Genomic DNA, 23,395 nt, shown 5'->3' on the forward strand with positions numbered 1-23,395 from the left:
GGAAAAAAGACAAGTTCAAGTCAATAATCTAAACTTCTACATTAAGAAACCAGATAAGGAGGAGAAATATAAACTCAAATCAAGCAGAAGAAAGGAAATACATGTAAGCACAGCATTAAAATAATTCAAAAACCAAAAAGCAAAAACTATGAAACAAAAAGCTGGTTCTTTGAAATGATGAATAAAATGGATAGACCTCTAGCTAGCAACACTGATGAGAGAGAGAGGGCAAAATTACCAATATGAGGAATGGGAGGGTTATCACTACAGACCCTACAGACATTAAAAGGATAACCAGGAAGTACTATGAATAATTGTATTCACATAAATTTAGCAACTTAGATGAAATAGACCAATTCCTTGAAAGCCACAAACTACCAAAACTCATTAAACAAACAACTTGAACAATCCTATTAACTGTTAAAGAAACTAAATTTGTACTTTAAAACTTTTCTAAACAAGAAAGTACTGACTCAGATGGTTTTATGAACAAATTACACAAAATATTTAAAGAAGAAATTTAATACAAATTCTTCAAATCCCTTCCACAAAATAAAACAAGGACAACAGGCTGGGCGCAGTGGCTAACGCCTGTAATTCCAGCACTTTGGGAGGCCGAGGCGGGCGGATCACAAGGTCAGGAGTTCGACACCATCCTGGCCAACATGGTGAAACCCCCATCTCTACTGAAAATACAAAAAATTAGCCAGGCGTGGTGGCAGGCACCTGTAGTCCCAGCTAGTCGGGAGGCTGAGGCAGGAGAATCGCTTGAACCTGGGAGGCAGAGGTTGCAGTGAGCCAACACCACGCCACTGCACTCTAGCCTGGGGGACAGAGCAAGACTCCGTCTCAAAAAAAAAAAAAAAAAAAAAAAAAGGACAACTTCCCAGACTCATTTTATAAGCCCAGCATTATCCCCATACAGAAACCAGGACTGAAAAAGAAAACTACGAAACTTTGTTGAACACAACTGCAAAAATCCTCAACAAACACGTTTGATTATCACTATCCATGGCAGCTACGTGGTATAAAGTTGCTGCAAACACTGAATTAGTGAGTATGCTAAACTATTGCTCCTAAGGGAAATGCAAAGTTACGTTCCTGCAAGCTTCTGGTCACGTTTTTGTCAAATGGTCAATATATTAATAAAACCTTCTTTTATGTGTATTTTTGTTTAAGGACACCTTATTTAATATGTATCGTGTCACTAACATTGAACTCATGGCCAACAGCACTAACTCTTGCACGAATGAAGCTTATCCAATGTGTGTTTTCTCTGTAAGGTGCATTTCAGCCTCCTTGCATTTCTGCACTATGCTGAGAGGCCATTATGAACAGTGAAATCACCAAGAAAAAGCACAAAAATGCACAAACGTGACACCAAATATGCTACCAGAAAAGGCAGTCCTGATTGGGCACCCCAAGAGGTCTTCTTGGATCTCACACAGAAAGGAATTCATCTCACCCCACCCTATTCCCCGCCCCCCAACACCCCCAGCCCCAGCCTGCCCCGCCCTGCGCCCTCCCCTGCGCCCGCCCCCGCCCCGGCCCTGTCCCAGCCGGACCCCTACTGGGTCCATCTTCGGCCCCGGCCCAGGCCCACCCAGCCCCGGCCCCGGCCCAGGCCCACCCAGCCCCGGCCCCGGCCCCGGCCCCGCCCCACGCCCCTTCAGAGGCCGGGCCCGGACCTACCCCGGGCAGCGGCCCCGGGACCCGCGGCGAGCGGGAAGGGCGGAGTGGTTGCAAGTGGGAAATGACCGACGCCGCGGGGCTGCAGACGCCCCTTCCCCGCCCCGGGCCCGGACCTTCGGGGTCACCTGACTCCGACCTGCCCGGGCCGGGCGGCGCAGGGGGCAAAGTCCGGGCCGGGGCCCTGAGGGCGGCTGCCGGCGGTGCGGGGCGGGGTCCTGCAGTTCTGCCCTTCGCAGCTCCAGGCTTCTCCTCTGCTTCCCTCTCCTGCCTCCCACCCCCCGGCGGCGGGGCGACCCTGGGCGCCGGGACGGACCCGCGCGTGGGGGATGCGGGGAGACCCTGGGCGGGGGACCCGAGGGTGGAGGGGGCGGGGCGACCTTGGGCGCTGACCTCAGTCTGTGGGCCCTGGAGCCAGGTGCACAGCGTATCGCTCGAGGCCGTCACCGTCCCGCCCCTCCCACCCCAGCTGTCCTGGACCCAGGGGCAGGGAGAGGCTGGACGCCAGGTGCGCCGGACACAGACACGCCTGAGCACAGCTTCCTCCTTTCTGCTCCGGGAAGTGGGCAGCCAGCCCAGGTGAGGGACCAAGGGGCTGTCCTGGGGGGTTGCCCTGGTCTGGGGGGCTGTCCTGGTCTGGGGGCTGTTCTGTCTGAAGGGGTGTCCTGGTCTGGGGGGCTGTCCTGGTCTGGGGGGCTGTCCTGGTCTGAGGGACTGGTCTGTCTGAGGGGGGTCCTGGTCTGCGGGGCTGACCTGGTCTAGGGGGCTGTCCTCATCTAGGGGGCTGTTCTGATCTGGGGGGCTGTTCTGGTCTGGGGGATTTTTGAGTGTGGGGGAGGTTGCCCCATCCTCTTTGCCTTCCTGAAGGCTCAGGCCTGTGGGTCTCAGGTGGCTACATCAGGGTGTGGAGTCCCTGTGTTCCTGGCCCCTGTCACCTGTTTGTCCCTAGGAGGTGACCTGTGGCCTGGGTGCCAGTTGGGGACACAGGCTGGGCCCTGTCTGGACTGGACCGGCCACCTGTCCTCTCTGAGCCTCTGTCATCTATCCTCCTTAAAATGGGCTTATATCCCCCCGACATACAGAATTCCATGAGGACCCCACAGCGTGTCCCACTTTCCATGTGCCCAGGAGCCCGAGGTCAGGACCAGGGCAGCACCCACGCCTGCCACTCCGTGTGGGTGCAACGTGTCCTGGGGGAACACGACAGGACACAGTCACATGGGGCTCAGGTGCCAGGACCTTGGCGGGAGTTTCTGGCTTTGACCACTCCTTTGGGCAGTGGTGTGAAGTGGGGCTATATGTGGCACAGGATAGGCTGGGGTAGTTTGAGGGCTGAGACCCCTTGCTGGGCATCCGGGCAGAGGAGGAGGTGGACACCTGGGCCACAGGGCTAGAGAAACCCAGGCCCCTCAGATGGCATTCCTGGGTCCACCTCCCTCCCAGGGGCCATCTGGCGCCAGCTAAGAAGGTGCAGAGTCCGATTAGAGAAGCCTTGGGCTGGATTTCCAGAGAAACCGATGTCATTAAGAAGCCTCACTTCTTCCTAGGATGACTGGCCTCGCCCTGGGTTTACCCGCCACCCCTTGGCAACAGTCCCCAGGCAGCCCCCTCAGGGCTCCAGAGAGAAACCCCACCCTAGGAGAGCCTGGGGTGGGGACTGTAGAGAGGAGGCAGAGCCCTGGGCCCCAGTGCAGGCTGGAGCTGCTCCTGGGGAGACTGGCACAGGACAGGCAGGACCAAAGGGTGGGGACACAGGGTGACCCCATCACATGGTGGGGGCAGCTCCGCCAGTCCCATCCAAGGGGGTCTGAGGGGGCTACTTGGATCCTGCTGAGGCTGTGTCCCCCGATGAGGTCCCTGCTGCCCCCCCACCCCCTCCCACAGGGCCCTCTGATGCCCGTGGCACCCCCGGCAGGTGTGGCTCCCAGGGAGTGGTCCTTGGCCACTGGAGGCTGTCTGAGCCCCAGGGATGCCTCTAAGGCCAGTGGCTCTCCAGGGGTGCGTCTCCAGGGAGACGGGGAGCGAAGCCCCTGCCTCTGGAGGGCGGGGTGGGGACACCGAGTGCAGCCTGGGTGCCCACGGCCGTCCCCTCGCAGGAACCAGTACCACCTGCGCCATGGGGCTGTCCCGGAAGGAGCAGGTCTTCTTGGCCATACTGGGGGCCTCGGGGGTCTCGGGCCTCACTGCACTCATTCTCCTCCTGGTGGAGGCCACCAGCGTGCTCCTGCCCACAGACATCAAGGTGCGTCCCCGCCGGCAGGGGAGGCCGGGCTCGGTCCACAGGTATTGCCTCCCACTTATCCCACTGTCTCCCCAGTTTGGCATCGTGTTTGATGCGGGCTCCTCCCACACGTCCCTGTTCCTGTATCAGTGGCCGGCGGACAAGGAGAATGGCACTGGTGTGGTCAGCCAGGCCCTGGCCTGCCAGGTGGAAGGTTAGTGGGCAGTTCTGCAGCCCGGTGCTGGGATCTGCCTGTTGTTGCCTGGCTGGGATTTCCCAGATGCACAGAGAGGGTTTGGAGAGGTTCAATGACAGCTGAGGTCCCGGTGAGCAGTCAGATTCTCATGGCCTGGCCTGGGTCTGCCCAGCGTCTGCTGCCTCCGGCCCTGACCCTCTCTGGCCCCTGGTGCTCCCCACCCTGGCACCATGTGGTGCTGGCGGTCGAGGCTGGTAGCCACAGGGGTCCTGCACTCCAGGATCTTGAGAGGGGAAAACAGGAGGCCCCAAATTTGTTTCCTGTGGGCTCTGGTAACAAATTACCACAAGTTGGGGACTTAAAACAATAGCACCTTATTTCTTAGCATTCTAGAAGGTCTGAAAACAAGGTCTGGACAGGGCCGCACCTCTCCAGAGGCTCTGGTTAGGGTCCTTCCTGCTTCCTCTAGCCTGAGCGCTCCACGCAGCCCTTGGCTGGTGGCCACACCAGGTGTCAGGAGGTGGTCACGTCTTTGGGAGCTGCCTTTCAGCCCAGCCAGCCTGTGGGGTCTGGAGCTCTGTCCCTGGCTGCTGTTCCAGGGCCTGGAATCTCCTCCTACACTTCTAACCCTGCACAGGCTGGTGAGAGCCTGCAGGGCTGCCTGGAGGAGGCCCTGGTGCTGATCCCAGAGGCCCAGCATCGGAAAACACCCATGTTCCTGGGGGCCACGGCTGGCATGAGGTTGCTCAGGTGAGACGGGCATGGCCTTGGCACCCACAGGGCATGGCTGCAGAAGCCATGGTCTCAACCAGCGTGGCAGGCAGGGTGGGGCCGGGCCCAGGCTTTCAGCCAGCTCCAGCCTCTGGTCCTCTGTGCCCAGGCAGAAGAACAGCTCTCAGGCCCGGGACATCTTTGCAGCAGTCACCCAGGTCCTGGGCCGGTCTCCCGTGGACTTTTGGGGTGCTGAGCTCCTGGCTGGGCAGGACGAAGGTGCCTTTGGTTGGATCACTGTCAACTACGGCTTGGGGACGCTGGTCAAGGTGCCACAAGCAGCCCGAGGGTTGGGGCTGGTCTGTGAGGGGCCGGTGTCTGGGGCTGGCTGACCAGGGCGGCGTCTGGGGAGCTGCTCCGAGCTGAGTGGCCCCTTCTGTGCTCAGTACTCCTTCACTGGAGAATGGATCCAGCCTCCGGAGGAGACGCTGGTGGGCGCCCTGGACATGGGGGGTGCCTCCACCCAGATCACCTTCGTGCCTGGGGGCCCTATCTTGGACAAGAGCACCCAGGCCGATTTTCGCCTCTACGGCTCCAACTACAGCGTCTACACTCACAGCTACCTCTGCTTTGGGCGGGACCAGATGCTGAGCAGGCTCCTTGTGGGTCTGGTGCAGGTCAGCTGGCCCTGGGGAGGGTGCAGGGGCTGTGGGAACAGGGCTATGAACATGGGGCTGGCATGGGTCATCCAGCCCCAGGGAGGGTGCACAGTGCTATGGGCACGGGGCTGGCATGGGACATCCAGCCCCAGGAAGGGTGCACAGGGTATGGGCGCGGGGCTGGCATGGGTCATCTGGGCCCAGGAAGGGTGCACAGGGTATGGGCGCGGGGCTGGCGTGGGTCATCAGGCCATGGGGAGGGTGCACAGGGCTATGGACGCGGAGCTGGCGTGGGTCATCCGGCCCCAGGAAGGGTGCACAGGGTGCACAGGGCTGCGGGTGTGGGGCTGGTGCTCAGGCCTTCCTGCCCTCTGCAGAGCCGCCCGGCTGCCCTACTCCGTCACCCATGCTACCTCAGCGGCTACCAGACCACACTGGCCCTGGCCCCACTGTATGAGTCACCCTGTGTCCACACCACACCCCCCCTGAGCCTCCCCCAGAACCTCACAGTCGAAGGGACAGGCAACCCTGGGGCCTGCGTCTCAGCCATCCGGGAACTTTTCAACTTCTCCAGCTGCCAGGGCCAGGAGGACTGTGCCTTCGACGGCATCTACCAGCCCCCGCTGCAGGGCAAGTTCTACGTGAGCTCCCACGCCGCCCCCACCAGGGGTCCTGGCTTCATTGTGGGGCCCCAGGTGCCCATCTGACTGCAGCAGGCCCAGGAGGGGCCCAGGCTGGCTCGTGGGGGCTCTGGGAGCCCGGGTGGGGTGGGGATCTGACCCAGCGTAGCCACAGTGAAGCACAGCCGCCTCCTTCTCGCCCAGGCCTTCTCCAACTTCTACCACACCTTCCACTTCCTGAACCTCACCTCCGGGCAGTCCCTGAGCACGGTCAACACCACCATCTGGGAGTTTTGCCAGAGGCCCTGGAAACTGGTGGGTGAGCCCTGGGTTCCCTGGCTGCAGCGAGGGTCCCTGAGGGGGCAGGGCTGCCCCAGGCAGGATGCTGGAGCCTCATTCCGGGCAGCATGGCCGGCAGGGCCGGGGGAGGCACGGGCAGAGGACAGCTCTAGGCCGTGCCGCTCCAGGTAGGAGGCTGTGGCCACAGCTGCAGCTGGGCCCAGTCTCTAGCCCGCCAAGAGCAGCCCGCACCATTTAACTGGTCAGTGGGGGCCAGGGAGGGGCTCTCTACCACTGCCCAGCACCCTCTCGTTGTCTGGGTGTCAGGTTGGCCAGGGCAGATGGGGAGGCCCCCCATGACTGAGGATCGGGGGCCCTCACCTGGTGCCTTGGCCTCCTGGGCCCCAGGTGGAGACCAGCTACCCTGGGCAGGACCGCTGGCTGCCAGACTACTGTGCCTCAGGCCTGTACATCCTCACCCTCCTGCACGAGGGCTACAGGTTCAGCGAGGAGACCTGGCCCAGTCTCGAGTTCCGAAAGCAGGTCAAGTGACTACCTCCCCTGGGCGCGGGCGGGTCGTGGGCATGGGCGGGTCGTGGCCCTGGGGTAGCTGCCCTGCAGCCCTGAGCAGCCGTGTGTCCTGCAGGCGGGCGGTGTGGACATTGGCTGGACACTGGGCTACATGCTGAACCTGACCGGGATGATCCCCGCCGACGCACCGGCTCAGTTGTGGGCAGTGAGCTACGGCGTCTGGGTGGCCAAAGTGGTGTTCATGGTGCTGACCCTGGTGGCGGTGGTGGGGGCTGCCTTGGTCCAGCTCTTCTGGTTGCAGGACTAGTGGGAGGCGGAGGTGGGCCCCCACAGAGCCCACAGGCAGCTGCGTCCCAGATGCTAGAGCCTTCCTGAGCCCTGAGCCCTGTGGGGCCTTGCTCTGTGGCTCTGCCCAAGGTCAGGTGACAGCCACCTCCAGGGCACCCTCGGGGTGGTGCTGTCCACAGAGCTGCATGGCCTCCCCTCCCGGCGTCCCTGGCGCCCGCCCCCTCCCACACTGGGCTTCCAGGGCCTTGGTGCCTTCTGCACACAGGCCGCCAGGAATCATGGTGTCTGCAAGCTGTGTGACTGCAGGGCCACATACTGCCTGCAAAGGGGGCAAGACCACAGAGGCACAGGGGTCCTGCTCCTGACAGGGCCTCAGGAAGGATGGAGAGGGGCAGAGGGGAGGGAGCTGCCTCAGCTGGATCCCCGCTCTGCCTGACGCTGCAGGAGTCCAGACCTGGGGGCTTCTCCTGGGCCAGCCCAGCCTCCCACTTGGAGAGTTATACTGCAGTGAGAGTTGTTTTTATTAAAAGCATCATATACACAGCATTGCTAGGGCTGATCTCCCTGCTGGGATCGGGGCAGGCAGCCGGGGGCTCCTGACATCCAAGGGCCGGCGGGGACCACGAAGCACTTGGGGAAGATGCCGATGCGGCCGTCACAGTGGCCCTCCAGCCACGCCTCGTCCACTGCAAGGGGGACGTTGGGCTCTGCAGGGCGCTACCCAGACGTGGCACCCAGACGCCTCTGGGTGCCACGTCTGCTCACGGCATAGGCCAAGCCGTAAGCCCCCCACACCCCGGGCACCCCAGTGCTGCCTGGGAAGGGCCATGCCCACCCTACCTTCACACAGGACGTCCACCGTGTCCCCCTGTCGGAAGCCCAGGTCCTCTGGCCCCTGGGCTGAGTAGCCGTACCGCGCTACCACCTGGTAGAGGACCGGCCGGCCCCCAGCTCCCTGTGGCAGGAGAGTGGGCTGCAGGTCGGGCCAGGCACTGGGAGAAGGGGCCTCCACTGCCCCTCAGGGTGCCCCTGCCCTGCCCTCGGCTCACCCTGCACTGCAGCTGCAGCCCCCTGGGGGCGGCAGCCGCGTCCAGCCAGGCCCTCTGCAGCGACTCCTCCTCAGGGATGGGGACCCACTGCCCGTCCTCACCTGGGGCTTGGTAACTGCAAAGAGGTTTCTCAGAGGGGGCCTTCAGGGTGGGGCCTGCAGGGAGGACGGTGACCTCTGCCACCCCCTCTTCCAGCAGCTGCCTCAGTCGGGGCGGTGCCCAGTGCAGAGTCCACCCCCACCCCTGCCCAGCTCCGCCGCAGCCAGCAGGGGCTTTCTGGCCCACCTGAGTTGCCCAAGCTGGGCCTGGTGAGGGAGGGTCTGGCCCAGCAGTGCCCGCAGGCTAGACAAGTCGGCTCCTCTTCGTGCCCTCAGGGCCACGGTGAAGGCGCACTGCACAGTGACAGTCACCAGGGGCTCAGAGCCCCCCGCACCTGTTCCCTGGGGCCAGGCAGGAGGGTGAGGGATGGCCACTGAGGCCCAGGGTCTGGTCAGGGCCGTCTTCAGCCTGAGGGGTGTGGGCAGAGACTGGGCAGGTGAGGGGGGCTTGCAAGCCTTGATTCTGAGGGATGGGGTTTGGCCTCGGCCTCCCTCAGGTGACTGACAGGTGAAGGGTCTGGAGCCTCTTACCCCAGCACCCGCGGGGTCCTCACAGGGGCCGGGGCCAGGCCCCCCCGTTGCTGGCGGCCCTGCAGGACAGAGTAAGGACTGACACAGCCACTCCCACAGTGGGCCCTGTGCGACAGCAGCTTCCTCCCTCACCCGGGGACCCCACTGCTGAGGACCCCCATACCTGGGGAGAGAGGAGCCTGTTTGCCAACTTGCTCCACCTGGGGCCTCTGCAAGAGAAGCACAGGGTGGGTGGGCCGGGGTGGTCAGGTGCTGGAGGCCGGTACTGTCCTAGCAGAGCCCACGGCAAGGGTGTGGCCTGTGTGCCCGGCCAGCGCCCAGTAGGCGGCCTGCCCACAGTCAGCTGCCTTAGGATGGGGCTGGGTCCCTGCAGGTCTAGAGGCTGCCTGTCACCAGGAGGGAGCACCGCGTACCCCCAGGCCCACCGAGGTGGCAGCTCAAGGTGGGTGGGCTCCCCAGTGACCCCAGGAAGCTGAGGACCCAGTCCCTGGCCCCCGGCCTCTGTGTGGGCTGCACATTAACTGTGCGCCCTGAGTTGGGCACCAAGGAGGGGACGAGTTCACCGCCTGTAAGTCACAAAGTCACAGCCTGGTGCTGGCTGGACCCTGAGGGTCAGGTGTTGTTGTTGTTGTTGTTTGAGATGGAATCTCGCTGTCGCCCAGGCTGGAGTGCAGTGGCACGATCTCAGCTCACTGCAAGCTTCGCCTCCTGGATTCACACCATTCTCCTGCCTCAGCCTCCTGAGTAGTTGGGACTACAGGCGGCCGCCACCACGCCTGGCTAATTTTTTGTATTTTTAGTAGAGATGGGGTTTCACCGTGTTAGCCAGGCTGGTCTCGATCTCCTTACCTTGTGATCTGCCCGCCTCGGCCTCCCAAAGTGCTGGGAATACAGCGTGAGCCACCGCGCCCAGCCTTTTCTTTTCTTTCCTTTTCTTTTTTTTGAGATAGGGTCTTGCTGTATCACCCAGGCCAGAGTGGAGTGGCACTGTCATAGCTCACTGCAGTGCGTTACCTCCACCTCCCAGGCTCAAGCGATCCTCCCACCTCAGCCTCCCACAGTGTTGGGATTACGGACATGAGCCGGTGTGCCCTGGCCTCAATTGTAACTTACTAGATTTATCATGATGGTTGAAATTGCCTTAGGTTAGGAAGAATGAGGGCTTAAAGGCCCATCATGGGAAATGGGTGAATAGTTCCAGACCCAGAGGGAATTGAGTGAAGCAGAGCTTGGAGGGCGCCCTTGCCTCTAGGATGCCACAGTTAAGCTGGAAGTGAGCATCCGTAAAGAGAGAGTGCCGGGCTGCTTCCTGACCACATCCTCAGACGCGCCCAGCGTGAAATGCAGGTGCCTTCTCTGGGCCTCCTGAATCCTGCAGCAGAGCCCCCGCCCACGGCTGCCACCCTTCTGCCACAGCTGGGTTCCTGCCTTCCTCCGCCTCTCCCTAGGTGCCAGGGGCGTCTGGGAGGACTGGGGAGATGGAGTCGCTGCTGGGCCTCCATGTGGGGGCGGGAGCCTTGGGGCCCCTCCAGAGCTGTCCTGCCCCCTGCCTGTCCCCAGCTGGATCACTCCTGGTCACTCCCACCCCAGTGGGAGGGGAGGGGCCATGGCCAGCCTGAGGTGGTCCTGGGGGCTGAGGGCCTGCAGGGCTACCTGGATGTCTCCACTCTCTCCTCTTTCCAGGAGAGAGACACCACCTCTCTCCTGCCCTGATGGCCGGCGCCCTCTCGCCTCGGGCACAGCCAGGCACTCTTCCATCTGGCTGGGCTGGGCCAGGACCACGGGTGAGCCTGGCCCCGTCTACCCCGCAGTGAGCTGCTCCCTCCACCCTCGTGTTGGTTCCACTGTGGTCCCCGGTCCGCAGAGGCAGCAGAAGCACCGACCCCCAGCAGGGGAAGAGGCCCAGGCCTATGAACCTGCTCCTGGTAGGCGGTCGACGTGCAGCGGTCAGCACCGACCTCTGTCTCTGCATCGAGGGGGCTCTGGTGGGTGCCAGCTCTTGGGGAGTCCATGATTGGGGACCTGGGAAGAGGAGGGAGGCTCTCAGGCCCGGCCCATCTGAGTGCCCTCCTGTGCCCGGCCCAAATGGTCCCATGGTGAGGGCCTCTGCCCGCAGGAAAGGGATGTGCTCGCAGGGCCCAGCTGGCCCCTCCTACCTGGCATCGAGGTTCACTCCCAGTCCCTGTGGATACAAAGCAACAACCTCGCTCTGGTAAAGGGTCGGGGGCTGCCCTCCCTCCTCCCGAACTTTGAAGAGTGGTTTCCCCAGGTCTCACACAGGGATGGGATGGCCACCTCACACCTCCCATCAGAGGGACTTTGCGGCCCCAGGAGGGCTCCAAGCTTGTGCAGTGTTTTTTTTCCCACAAAGCTGGGTGAGGCCAGGCGGGGCCTGAGGGGCCGCACACCCACCTGTGGCTGCTGAGGGCGGACACCGCACCGCTGGTCATCGGGGATGGCAGAGGCCACCACCTGGTGGGGACAGTGGGGGCTCTGGGTCAGGGATCAGTGGCCTGGTGGGGTCTGCTCCCTGCAGCCCACCCCATCGCACCTGGCAGCTGTAAGTCCCGGGGGGCTGGGCGACAGCTGCCCACGCCCAGCCCTGGTCTGCCACCATGGAGGGAAATGTCTGATGGAAGGAAACATCTGCTGCAATATTAACTTACTTTTAGCACAACCTTTTTTTTTTTTGAGATGAAGTCTCGCTCTGTCGCCCGGGCTGGAGTGCAGTGGCCGGATCTCAGCTCACTGCAAGCTCCGCCTCCCGGGTTCACGCCATTCTCCTGCCTCAGCCTCCCAAGTAGCTGGGACTACAGGCGTCGCCGCCACGCCCAGCTAATTTTTTGTATTTTTAGTAGAGACGGGGTTTCACCGTGTTAGCCAGGATGGTCTCGATCTTCTGTCCTTGTGATCCGCCCGCCTTGGCCTCCCAAAGTGCTGGGATTACAGGCCTGAGCCACTGCGCCCACGTTTAGCACAACTTTAAAAACATTTTTGTTTCTTATAAACAGCCCTCTACTGTGATATGCGGACTCTAAGTTGATGCATTAACACAGCTCAGAGCCCGGTTTCGCCCACCCCTAGGCCTCCCGCGCTGGGCAGCTGCACTGGGCCACACAGGGGTCAGCCTCCCGGGAGCAGTGCAGGCAACTGAGGGGGCGTGGTCACTCAGGGGGCGTGGTCACTCAGGGGCGTGGCCAGCCAAGGGTGACCCAGTCTTCGTCCACCAGGAGTTTCTCCACGTTTCACCCCCTGCCTTTGGGGGTGAGCAGCTCCCCATTCCTGTGAGTCTAGGGGTGTTGCCTGGCCCTGTGGGCATGACGCGGCCCAGATCATCGGACTGCAGCCCCCACCCCCGCGAGACCTTGCTATCTGTGGCAGGGACACAGGGACCCCCCTGGGACCTCGCTATCTGTGGCAGGGACACAGGGAGACACAAAGGCACGAAGGGACGCAGACAGACGCAGGGACCCTGGGAGGCTGCAAGGCTGTGGCTGTGGCCATGGCCCAGGCTGGGTGGGGGGTGGCACCCGCAGTTTCCTTGTTGGGAGAGCTGGAGCCCCCTCCTATGCAGCTGGCTCTAGTGGGCTCTGCCTCCAAGTTGACAGCCCCATTTGGGGCACTGTCCCTTGCCCTGGGTGCCAGTTTGAGGATGGCTGTGGGCCCACTGTCTACCCTCCACTCTCTACCCTCCTGGCCTTTACGGTGGCCTGGACTGCACACCCCTCCTTCCCTGGGAACACAGTTCGAGGGCTCAGCACCGGCTGCAATGCCCCAGGACGCTGCCCCCATCTTTACCTTGGCCTTGCCCAGGAAATCCACAGGCTCCAGGTGCTCCAGATGCCGCCGGTGGGGCCGGAAGACCTCGCCCCTGGGAACCTGCCGTGGCAGCAGCGAGCCCTGTCTCTGGAGGGGGTGGGCATCCAGCAGATGCAGATGGAGTGACCAACCAGGCCTGCAGCTGCAGAGCCCCTGCGCCTTGGAGCAGCAGAGGCTGCTTGAGCCCCCCGCCCCCTTCCCGCAGGCCACAGGAAGCCCCACCTGGCACCTGAAAGTGGGCACTAGGGCCATCTCCCTCCAGAAGCTTGTTCGTCTAATGAAATTGGTCTTGAGGGGCGGTGGTAGGCACCAGCCCAAAACCATGACTGGGCTGGCACTCCTCACCTGCACTTGGTCCAGGGCTGAATCCAGGCTATTCAGGGACCCCTCCGGCCAGTTGGACATGGCCTCCCTTAGGCTGCCGGCCGCCTCTGTCCAGAGCCCCAGCTGGCACTGTGCTGATGCCACATTGTATAGCACCTGGGAGTGGGGCCAAGGTGATGGCAGGGGCCTGAATCCCCACCCAGACTCTCCCCCGTTTCCCCACCCAGCTCCTCCCTCAATCCTCCCACCCAGCCCCTCCCCCAATTCCTCCACCCAGCTCCTCCCTCAATCCTCCTAACCGGCCCCTCCCCCATCCTCCCACTGGGCTCCTCTCCCAATCCTCCCACCTGGCCCCTCCGCTGGTCCCCCCACCCGTCCCCTCCCCCAGTTCCCCTACCCGGCCCCTCCCCTGCACCATTCTGTGTCCTGGGCTGGCGGGCCCCCACCTGACTTTAACCCTGGCTGCAGACCCACACTGGTGGGCTTTCCCTTCCAACTTTCCATCCTAAGACAATGCTATTCCCAGAAGGCTTCAGGGCAGTGCGTTACCGGGGTCTGGTGGGGGGACCCTCTCCGTGCCCCTCCCTCAGTGCCAACACGTTCCAGGCAGCCAGGAAAGGGCTGGGGGCACAGTGGAGGGTGGGCACAACCCCCTGCCTGCTCCCTGCCCACCCAGCGGCCTTTCGCCTCTGCCCTCCTCCTGGGTGGAGCCACCCCTGGTGGCCTGAAATGGCACAAAATGGTCCCTCCATCTCCACTGCCACCAGAACCTCCTGTGGGTCAAGGAGTGGCCAGGGGATTCCATGGCACCAAGAGCTTCGGGCAGAGGCGCTCCCCAGTCCACAGGGCCCTCCTGTGACGGTGCCGTCACCCATGGACACCCCATAGCCAGCAGCACAGTGAGCCCTGCCCAGCCTCACCTCCCAGGCTTGCAGCTTGAACCGCAGGCCCAGCTGTGTGTAGTCGATGAGAGCGTGGCCCCTCAGCTGTGCCAGTGCCAGCCGGAAGTCAGACAGAGCCTCCTGGAACCTGTGGGCAGCCGGGGTCCCCTCAGTGGCACAGGGCGGAGACGGGGCTGGGGCTGGGCAGTTTTCACATCCAGCCCCGCTCCAGCGACCCCCAACACCTGGTTCCAAGGAGACCTGAAGGAGGGCAGTGCGGTGCCTGTCTCCACACTCAGGTCTAGGTACGTGGGCCAGGGGTCCATGCACATGTGTGCTGGGGCTCCAGCATTTTCCCAGCTCACTCAGCTTCCTAGGCCCCTGCCTGCCCCCAAGCCTCTCTTCTGAACTGTGCAGAACACCCTGGTTATTTCCCCTCCTCTTCGCAGGACCCCCACCCCAAGGGGGCAACCCCTCCAAACTCTGAGCCTCCTTCCAAGCCTTGCTGGAGCTCCCCAGCGCCTGCCGGAAACGCTTCTCCTTCAGGCGGGCTTCCCGTGCCCATCTGAAGGAGAGGCTGCCCCCAGAGGGGTCTGGGTGGTCATCCAGAAAGGCAGAGTGAGTCCCACAGCCATCATCCCGAATGCTGGCTCCTCAGTCAAGGAAGAGATGGCTTTTGCGTTCACCTGCCTTTCTGAAAGGCAAAATATCTCGAGATCCTGGCTGTCTGGGCGACTGCATATATGCTGGCCCCTGAAGCCTTTGATGGATCTTGTTAGAAGACGGGTTGTTCATCTTGGTGTTTTGATGACCAGTGATAAAGCCAGGTGCACACAATCACCATCCAGAGTCTATGCACGTACGTCTTCCCCCTTCTGACTTAGCTCCTCACGAGCACTGTCATCTGCTCGTAGCTGTCACACCCGTGAACCTGTCGCTAGAGTGCATGAATTTGTGCTTGAAAAAATATGTATGTTGGCAGGGTGTGGTGGCTCATGCCTGTAATCCCAGCACTTTGGGAGGCCGAGGCGGGCGGATCATGAGGTCAGGAGATCAAGACCATCCTGGCTAACATGGTGAAACACCGTCTCTACTAAAAAAATACAAAAAATTAGCCGGGCGTGGTGGCGGGCACCTGTAGTCCCAGCTACCCGGGAGGCTGAGGCAGGAGAATCGCTTGAACACGGGAGGTGGAGCTTGCAGTGAGCCAAGATCCGGCCACTGCACTCCAGCCTGGGCGACAGAGTGAGACTCTGCCTCAAAATAATTTTTAAAAAGTAAATAAATATCTTTTACAGAATTTTATTTTTTCTAGAATTATATTTTTTGGGATTTTAGACTTCAGGGGTTTTGACATTCAGGATTGCAAGGCTTTCGGGACTGTGATCCACTTCCCCACAGAGCCTGCCCTCCTGGGATGGGGTCTTTGAACATCAGGCAGAGAGGCCGAGGCAGGGCCTGGCCTGCAGTCCCGATGGTCTCCCTTCCCTCATTCCTCCTTTAGGAAGGGACATGGTGCAGAGGGCCCAGGTGAGCAGTGAGGACCCGACCACCTGTGTTCAAGGGTGGTGTTCAGCAGAGGTGAGGGCCACAGTCTCTGCCCAGGTTTCCCTGGAGCCAGGAACCATGGAGGAGGTGGTAGGCAAGAGGAGGGAGCAGGTGGAGGGGGGGGGAGTGCAGGAGTAGACTCTGCAGGGAGACAAAGGGCCGTCAGAGGAGGAACAAGGCACCCCTGTACTCACCTCGCCAGCTGGAAGTTGGCCACTCCTCGCTGGAAGAAGCCAACCGCCATGCAGGTGTCCTTGGTCACGGCTTGGTCAAATGCCTGGGGACAAAAATGCCCACGGGATGCCAAGGTCCGTAACCTGGTCACACAGCATCACAGATACGGTGTGATCGGTGCCAGGGCCACAGAATCCCATCAGCCCCTCCTGCTCCTGTCCAGGGACCTTTGGAGGCTCCTGCCTAGGCAGGGCTGTTGCCACTCAGGCTGCCACAGCCCACCCAACCCCAACCCGTCCAGGGTGCAAAGCCCACTGAGGTGCTGCTAAAACTGATTTGTTTACCGTGAGCACAAGGACAGAGGCTGGAAAAAAGTGTTCCAGTGTGTTAATAATAGTTACCTCGGGGGGTGGGGTTATACGAGACTTTTGTCTTTTAAAAATCTTTTTTTTTTTGAGACGGGGTCTCGCTCTGTCACCCAGGCTGGAGTGCAGCGGCTCGATCTCGGCTCACTGCTGCCTCCACCTCTGGGTTCAAGAGATTCTCGAACTCCTGACCTCAGGCAACCTTGGCTGTCACATACTGGAGATGAGATAACACAGCCCAGATCTCAGAGTCACCAGTTAAAGAACTGCATTACAGGCCGGGCATGTTAGCCCACACCTGTAATCCTAGCACTTTGGGAGCCCGAGGCAGGTGGATCATGAGGTTAGGAGTTCGAGACCAGCCTGGCCGACATGGTGAAAACTTGTCTCTACTAAAAATACAAAAATGAGCTGGGCATGGCGGTACACACTTGTAGTCCCAGCTACTCGGGAGGCGGAGGCAGCAGAATCGCTTAAACCAGGGAGGCGGATGTTGCAATGAGCTGAGATCATGCCACTGCACTCCAGCCTGCAAGACAGAGCAAGATTCTGTCTCAAAACATAAAATAAAAATCCTTTTTGGATAGTTCATGCAAAATGACACATGGGTTTATCTGTGTGTAAAGCACAGCTCTTCCTTAAACCAGACTCAGAAAGCACATAGAATGTTCTGAACAGGGACTGTGGCCATCAGTTAAATGTGTGTGACAGGAAGGGTGCTATGGCCTCTCTTTCACAAATCTGGCTGAGCGGGGTCTTCTCGCTGAACCAAGTTCACACAGGTGTGAAGTGTGGCGGCTGAGCACAGGCACGCAGCCCTGATGTGGGGTGGCTGCTCAGGGCCGGCAGAACCCACCTGTCTTCCCCAAGCATCACGCAAGGCTCCTACCAAGAGACAGCAGTTCCAGCAACACCCTCTGTACCCTGGCCTGCCCCTCAGATGATCGGTTTTATGAATCATAGCTGTTCCATCCTCTTTCCTAAGTTCCTATATTCCTAATAGCATATGCTGTGATTAGCTGTATTGACTTTCACCGTGTCCTCTCTCTGTAGTGAAACCAAGCATATGAGCATGAGGTGACTGGGTTAGCCCCAAACATAGGATTTGTTGCTGAACCACCTGGTGTCTAATGATTACATTCCCTTTCTTGGATAACATTTTAAAATGAAATCATTGTGGGTGGGGCAGCGTGGCTCACGTTTGTAATCCCACCAACTTTGGGAGGCCAAGGCGGGTAGATCACCTGAGGTCAGGAGTTCAAGACCAGCCTCACCAACATGGTGAAACCCGTCTCTACTAAAAATACAAAATTAGCCGGGCAGGGTGCTGGGCGCCCCTAATCCCAGCTACTAGGGAGGCTGAGGCAGAATTGCTTGAAATCCGGAGGCAGAGGTTGCAGTGAGCCGAGATCGCGCCACTGCACTCGAGTCAGCCTGGGCGACAGAACAAGACTCCATCTTTGAAACAAAAAAAATGAAATCATTGTAAAGGTGACTGTAAATTTGTACGCAGCTTTAAGACACAAGAGAGGGGAGTCTCATGCGCTTTGCCCAGTCTCCTCCAAGGGGGATATTTTGCGAGTCAGGGGCGTGGAGACCCTCTCACAGAGCGAAGTTCCCTCTCCTTTTCATCGCTGCGTCACCAAGCCTTCAATAACCGTGGGCACCTGCCTGCTTCTGCAGGGTGCTTGGGACTGAGCGTGGGGGCAGCGCTGGTGTTTGGAATGCGCAGGTACAGGCGGCCTCGGAACGGGGGCGGGCGCAGGAAGGGCAGCGGACTCCTTGCAGGGCCTTGGCCGCTGCACCCGGACACCCTGGACTCCTGGCTGTTTCAGGGAGTGGGCTGGGGGACGGCTGAGTGCTCAGAGGAGGAGACTGACCCGGTCTCCTGGCCATGACCACAGGTGCAACGCTTTCCCCTTGCGGCAGGGCGGCCCCTCGGGCCTGACCCAGCCCAGCAGCTTCCTCCTTCCCGGTGTGAGTCACCCTCGGGCCCGGGCCTCTGCCAGTAACCGCCGCGCCCCCCAGCCCGGCCTCGCTCAGCTCAGGTGCGGCCCCCACTGCTCGGCTCCCACCTGCCGGGGCCTTCGCTGGGTCGGGGGCGGCAGGACGACCCCGTCACCATCGGGGAGGGGCGCAGGGCCCTCCCCAAGGGCTCGAGGCGGAGGCATCGTCCGCACCGGCCTCCCCACGCCCCGCTCACCCGCAGCGCGGCCTCGGCGTCCCCGGCCAGCAGGTGCACGCAGCCCGCGTTGAAGCACAGCCTGGCGGGCGGCGCCGGGACGCCCAAGAAGAGGTGCAAGGCGCTGGCCCAGTCCCCGCGATCCACGGCCTGCGCGCCCAGGTGCCAGGCGCGCACCAGGTCCCCCAGAGAGGCCATGGCGGCCCGTGGCTGCTCGAGGAGGAGCTGGGATCCCGCGGAGGGGCAGGTACCGGGGCCGGGAGGCGGCGCGGGGCTGCGGGGCCTGGGAGGCGGGCAGACGAGCGACAGCCTCGCGCCAGGTGCAACCCCGCTGCCCCACGGCGCCCCCTGGCGGCAGGCGCCCGCTCCTCCCCGGTAGGGCCCCGCCCCCGCCCGGGACCTCCTGACCACGCCCCCGCCTGAAACGGCCACTCCCTCCAGCCCTCCGACCACGCCCGCCTCCCATTCAGCCCCCGCCCCGGCCGGACTTCCGCCGGGAGCTTTGTGCGCCCGGCATCCCAGCCCCGTCCGCGCTGGCCTCGGTCCGCCGGATAAAGCCCTCCGGGCCAGCCGCTGCGGTAGGGCCAAGGTTCCGCGCCGGGCGTGGACGGTGGGGGGCGGCCCCGGCCCCGCAGGTGAGCGACCCCGGGCCGCGCGGGCCAGGTGGGCGGCCTGGGCGCGGAGGGCAGAGCGGGGCCGGGCCCAGTGCGCGTCCTGAGGTGTGGGCCGCAGCTGAGAGTGAGCCGGGGGCGGGCCGCCGGCTCTCCCGGGGTGGGGAAACTGAGGCCCCGATGGAGCGGGGAAGGCGCGTTCTCCTGCAGGGCCCCACTCTGGAGGCCGCCGGGCAGCCGGAAGCCGCGGGGAGCTGAGCCGACCCCTCCGCCCTGTCCCGCAGGGCCTGCCCTCCTCCGCGCCTTCCGAGCGCGGACTTCACGGGAGCTGGAGGCCCTTCGCTCCGTCGCCGAAGAGGAGGCGCTCCCGGTGGGACGCGCGCCCAGCCCTGCCCTCCCCGGGAGAAGGGACGGGCGCCTCCCTGCAGGAGCCCTGGCTTCCTGCCCACCGGCGCTGAGTCCTGTATTAGTTGTGAACCTAAAATAATGAAAAGGGTCAGAATGTGGTGCCCGGTGGGTTTACTCAGGTACAGAGGTCGAGGGCGGCCTGGGTCACCAGGTGCACCGGAGAACAAGACAGAGGCTCAGGTTTTTAAAGAAAAGAGAGCCCGTCGGAGAGCAGGTGGTTTGGAGCTCACTGGCTTGTAGAAATGGCATTGGTTCGCGATTGGCCACGGCTGGGTGTTATCAGTGGGAAGTTACTTGGCTCAAGGGGTAGTGAGGGACTGCGATTTCATTTGAAATGCTTTCTGGTACTTAACATCAGGCTTTCTGGGCCAGAAGTTTAAAAGGGCTTTGCATTCCTCAGATAAATGATTTTTTCTTTCTCATTTGCCCCCCTTTTGATCAAAATATTTCTTCTTGAAAGCATTGATTATCAAAATCTGAGGGTCAGAGTGTCCCCTCTTGCTGGGAAGGCACATTCCCGCATAGTCCTGTCCCATGCCAAGCAGGGAAGGAGGAGACATTTCAGGGAGGATTTTATTTTTATTTATTTATTTATTTTTTTGAGACGGAGTCTCGCTCTGTCGCCCAGGCTGGAGTGCAGTGGCCGATCTCAGCTCACTGCAAGCTCCGCCTCCCGGGTTTACGCCATTCTCCTGCCTCAGCCTCCCGAGTAGCTGGGACTACAGGCGCCCGCCACCTCGCCCGGCTAGTTTTTTGTATTTTTTTAGTAGAGACGGGGTTTCACCATGTTAGCCAGGATGGTCTCGATCTCCTGACCTCGTGATCCGCCGGTCTTGGCCTCCCAAAGTGCTGGGATTACAGGCTTGAGCCACCGCGCCCGGCCGGATTTTTTTTTAAGAACACCACAAACTGAATTGGAATGGCATCACAGGGTGGCAAACATGAGGCCTCAGTGAAGTCATTAATTTATACAGCTGCTATCACCTGTTGAATCATCTCTAGTTTTTAGAAACACCATTAATTTTAGTTTTCTCAGAAGTAACACATAGGACTATAACCAATTTATATGCTAGGATGAAAAAAACAAACCTGTTCCATTAGGGAGACAACTAAAAACATGAAGAAACTAAAATCCATGTTCTTTATTGATTGTTTATTTAGTGATGGGGTCTTGCTCTGTCGCCCACGCTGGAGTGCAGAGGCACAATCCCCACTCATAGCAGCCTTGAGCTCTTGGGCTTAAAGGATCCTCTTGTACTCAGCCTCCCGAGTACCTGGGAATACAGGTGTTTGCCACCAGGACCGGCTAATTTTTAAATTTTTTTGGTGGAGACTAGGTCTTGCCACCTTGCCCAGGCTAGTCTCGAACTCCTGAGCCCACGTGATCCTCTCATCTGGGCCTCCCAAAGTGCTGGGATTATAGGTGTGAACAGTGTACCCAGCCAGGTTCTTCTTTAGAGACTTGTAGCCAGAAATTGTTCAGGATTTAGTCCAGATTGTAGGAAAATAAAAAATACAATGGTCAGGGATAGAATCCAGTAATAGGTATGCTACAGTTTTTCTCTGAAACATAATTTTTCTCTACTTCCCCATTTCTACCAAAGATAAATCTTGGTAAGACCAATTTACTTGTAAAATAAATTTTAGGATTATATTTGGCCTGATTATTTGTCTAAAGTACAACAACAGTGGTGACTGGCCATATAGGCTCCTTTTTAAATTGGCTGGAACTTTGCCATAAGGAATTTCAGATTAGACTTTTTTTCCCCATGTCAGACAGGTAATGTGCTGACATCCTAACGGGGTTTGAGGGAGACATACCCTACACATGAGGCAATCATCATGCTTATGAACTACAAAAGGGTCAGATTAGACCTTTAAAAGCCACTTGAGGGGTGGGCACGGTGGCTTACGCCTGTAATCCCAGCACTTTGGGAGGCCGAGGTGGGCAGATCACGAGGTCAGGAGATCGAGACCATCCTGGCTAACACAGTGAAACCCCGTCTCTACTAAAAAAAAAATACAAAAAATTAGCCAGGCGTGGTGGAGTGCGCCTGTCCCAGCTACTCGGGAGGCTGAGGTGGAGAATGGCGAACCTATGAGGCGGAGCTTGCAGTGAGCCGAGATTCCGCCACTGCACTCCAGCCTGGCTGACAGAGCGAGACTCCGTCTCAAAAAAAAATAAATAAATAAAATAATACCTGTATGAATTGGGGGGTGAATGTCTTCCAGGTCCCAAACTATCTTGAAGTTCCTGGATCTGTCAGAAAGTGACATTCTTTACTTACCTCAAGGCCAAGAACCTGTAAGGGAACTATGTAAACAGGGCACCAGTCCAGTCATCCCAAGGGGCTTTTTATTGGCTCTGTAAAGTGAACCTCGATTCCTCAAAGCAGTCTGGTCATATCCGAAAATACGTCATTCCAGTCCAAGCCTTGGTAGAATAACCAGGGTCTCCAATTGTGTCCTGTTACAAGGCAAACAGATTCTTACTGAACTCATGCAAATAACTACATTGCCATAAAATAAGAATACTCATGAATCGCTTCCAGATTTTTGAGAAATCAGATAGAGAAAAAGACAAATGTTTCAGTTTTGCTCACAAAAGTGTATGTCACCCAATTGCTATAGCTATAAATGGTTCAAACAGAAAAAGGATTTTTGACTCTGGAAAACAAAGTATAAAAAGAGTCAGCAAGGTTTCAACAAGAACAAAAAGTCACAAAAAGCATTTCAGACCTCTATCAGTTCCATTCTATGTAATTTGCTTTTTTTTGAGCCAGAGTCTCGCTATGTCGCCCAGGCTGGAGTGCAGTGGCACGACCTTGGCTCACTGCAAGTGCTGCCTCCTGGGTTCACGCCATTCTCCTGCCTCCGCCTCCCAAGTAGCTGGGACTACAGGCGCCGCCATCACGCCAGACTAATTTTTTGTATTTTTGGTAGAGATGGGGTTTCACTGTGTTAGCCAGGCCAGGATGGTCTCGATCTCCTGACCTCGTGATCCACCTGCCTTGGCCTCCCAAAGTGCTGGGATTACAGGCGTGAGCCACCGCGCCCAGCCACTTTCTTCTGTGTGATGTTGGGTTAGCAATCCTCATGAAAGCATCAGCTTTTTAATAAGAGTCATGGAAATTTTTACTTGGTCCATTGGTGTGATCTCCCAAGTTATCAGAAGTCTGTATACTTGTCAGTGTCCTTTCCATGAAGTTCCTTGAAAATACACATTTTGGACTGTAGCTTATTTTATTTATTTATTTATTTATTTATTTATTTATTTAGAGACAGAGTCTCGCTCTGTTGCCCAGGCTGGAGTGCAGTGGCGCAATCTCGGGGTTACTGCAACCTCTGCCTCCCGGGTTCAAGCAGTTCTCCTGCCTCAGCCTCCTGAGTAGCTGGAATTACAGGTATGTGCCACCATACCCAGCTAATTTTGTATTTTTAGTAGAGATGGGGTTTTACCACGTTGCCCTTGCTGGTTTTGAACTCCTGACTTCAAGTGATCCACCCGCCTCAGCCTCCCTAAGTGTTGGGATTACAGGCGTGAGCCACCATGCCTGGCCTTAAACTGCATTTTGAGAAGAAAGTAAAACAGTAATTTTCTGTGGATAACAAAAGACTTAGAGTAGCCATGGGTGAAGATTCGATTGACAGGGAATTTGGTTCCTTCTGTGGTTAAAACAATTGAACATATAATCACGACTGATAACATATACCAAGACATGTCAGAATTTTTAGGAATCTCATACAATTTTGGAACGTATGTTAATAATACATTTATACAAATATAACTCAAACAGCATTCCGCATTTGACGATGCTTCCTGTATGATTTTAACGTACCAGATAAGCCTCATACATCTCCCTTGGACTTCTCGGGGTTCCTGTTTGTTATGTCCAAGTTAGTTCAGGTCAAAAAACCCTTACTTTTAGGACTTGAAATTTGATTTTGGGAAGTATGTCAAATATCAAAGGCTTAAAACAATTTCAAAACAGGATCACAGGTCACTGTAAAATAAGCCATTCATTTAATCAAATTGGTAATTCAGAGATTTCCCAAAGCAAAAACCTTTACTGTGATAGAGAGGAGACTTAGTTTCCCAAGCGATCAACAGACCTAATAAAAACAGCATGAAGCAAACAGAATGTCTCTCCCTCTTTCCCCTCTTTATTTTTCCTATTTACTCAAAAGATAAAAATATTTTACAATGTCTT

General features: G+C 58.6%; 3 protein-coding genes and 1 pseudogene across 18 annotated transcripts in view; 2 read left to right on the forward strand and 2 right to left on the reverse strand.

Moving 5' to 3' along the window:
- The first annotated feature begins 2,091 nt into the window (after positions 1-2,091).
- On the forward strand, positions 2,092-7,740 carry ENTPD8 (ectonucleoside triphosphate diphosphohydrolase 8). 3 transcript variants are annotated; one of them, XM_030919504.1, is made up of 10 exons: positions 2,093-2,268; positions 3,786-3,931; positions 4,007-4,124; positions 4,706-4,856; positions 4,987-5,146; positions 5,264-5,494; positions 5,854-6,117; positions 6,301-6,415; positions 6,784-6,918; positions 7,022-7,740. In XM_030919504.1, the coding sequence occupies exons 2-10, from the start codon at positions 3,806-3,808 to the stop codon at positions 7,279-7,281; spliced, it is 1,560 nt and encodes a 519-aa protein (XP_030775364.1). In that variant the 5' UTR covers positions 2,093-2,268; positions 3,786-3,805; the 3' UTR covers positions 7,282-7,740. The 3 variants fall into 3 exon arrangements, with proteins under 3 accessions (XP_030775365.1, XP_030775364.1, XP_010370943.1); XM_010372641.2 differs by having other exon boundaries at positions 2,095-2,268; positions 6,301-6,411; XM_030919505.1 differs by lacking the exon at positions 5,854-6,117 and having other exon boundaries at positions 2,092-2,268.
- Positions 7,292-18,581, reverse strand: NOXA1 (NADPH oxidase activator 1). Of its 11 annotated transcripts, none has more exons than XM_030919497.1 (14): positions 18,187-18,580; positions 15,639-15,721; positions 13,936-14,044; positions 13,037-13,171; positions 12,671-12,778; positions 11,285-11,344; positions 11,029-11,054; positions 10,526-10,894; positions 9,036-9,081; positions 8,873-8,931; positions 8,529-8,750; positions 8,244-8,358; positions 8,035-8,149; positions 7,292-7,880 (listed from the first exon to the last, which is right to left on the reverse strand). In XM_030919497.1, exons 1-14 carry the CDS (start codon positions 18,361-18,363, stop codon positions 7,744-7,746), a joined length of 1,761 nt encoding a protein of 586 aa, XP_030775357.1. In that variant the 5' UTR covers positions 18,364-18,580; the 3' UTR covers positions 7,292-7,743. The 11 variants fall into 11 exon arrangements, 10 of the variants coding, with proteins under 10 accessions (XP_030775357.1, XP_030775359.1, XP_030775360.1 ...); XM_030919499.1 differs by lacking the exon at positions 18,187-18,580 and adding an exon at positions 17,864-18,175 and having other exon boundaries at positions 7,293-7,880; XM_030919500.1 differs by lacking the exon at positions 18,187-18,580 and adding an exon at positions 16,415-16,435 and having other exon boundaries at positions 7,293-7,880.
- Positions 18,388-23,395, forward strand: part of EXD3 (exonuclease 3'-5' domain containing 3) — a 117,289-nt gene continuing 112,281 nt past the window's right edge. For 2 of the 4 annotated variants that reach the window (XM_010372642.2, XM_030919495.1), the window contains exon 1: positions 22,528-22,588. The gene's annotated coding sequence lies outside the window, so the exon portion shown is untranslated. Of the gene's footprint in view, positions 18,413-18,660; positions 18,801-22,527; positions 22,589-23,395 lie in introns of those variants that run through there. The other 2 variants (XM_030919494.1, XM_030919493.1) reach the window with 2 other exon arrangements.
- On the reverse strand, positions 20,955-21,049 carry LOC115894110 (annotated as a pseudogene).

Source organism: Rhinopithecus roxellana, chromosome 16 (genome assembly GCF_007565055.1).
Source record: "Rhinopithecus roxellana isolate Shanxi Qingling chromosome 16, ASM756505v1, whole genome shotgun sequence".
In the NCBI taxonomy this organism is placed as follows: Eukaryota; Metazoa; Chordata; class Mammalia; order Primates; family Cercopithecidae; genus Rhinopithecus; species Rhinopithecus roxellana.

Bases quoted from the DNA above. Each gene is read 5' to 3' on its own strand.
- ENTPD8 (XM_030919504.1), top strand. From the start codon at position 3,806: ATGGGGCTGTCCCGGAAGGAGCAGGTCTTCTTGGCCATACTGGGGGCC. The intron at 3,932-4,006 runs GTGCGTCCCCGC...CTGTCTCCCCAG, and splicing joins TCCTGCCCACAGACATCAAG to TTTGGCATCGTGTTTGATGC. The intron at 5,147-5,263 runs GTGCCACAAGCA...TTCTGTGCTCAG, and splicing joins GCTTGGGGACGCTGGTCAAG to TACTCCTTCACTGGAGAATG.
- NOXA1 (XM_030919497.1), bottom strand. From the start codon at position 18,363: ATGGCCTCTCTGGGGGACCTGGTGCGCGCCTGGCACCTGGGCGCGCAG. The intron at 12,779-13,036 runs GTGAGGAGTGCC...CACCCCCTCCAG, and splicing joins CAGCCCTGGACCAAGTGCAG to AGACAGGGCTCGCTGCTGCC. The intron at 11,345-12,670 runs GTAAAGATGGGG...TGTCCCCACCAG, and splicing joins ATTTCCTGGGCAAGGCCAAG to GTGGTGGCCTCTGCCATCCC.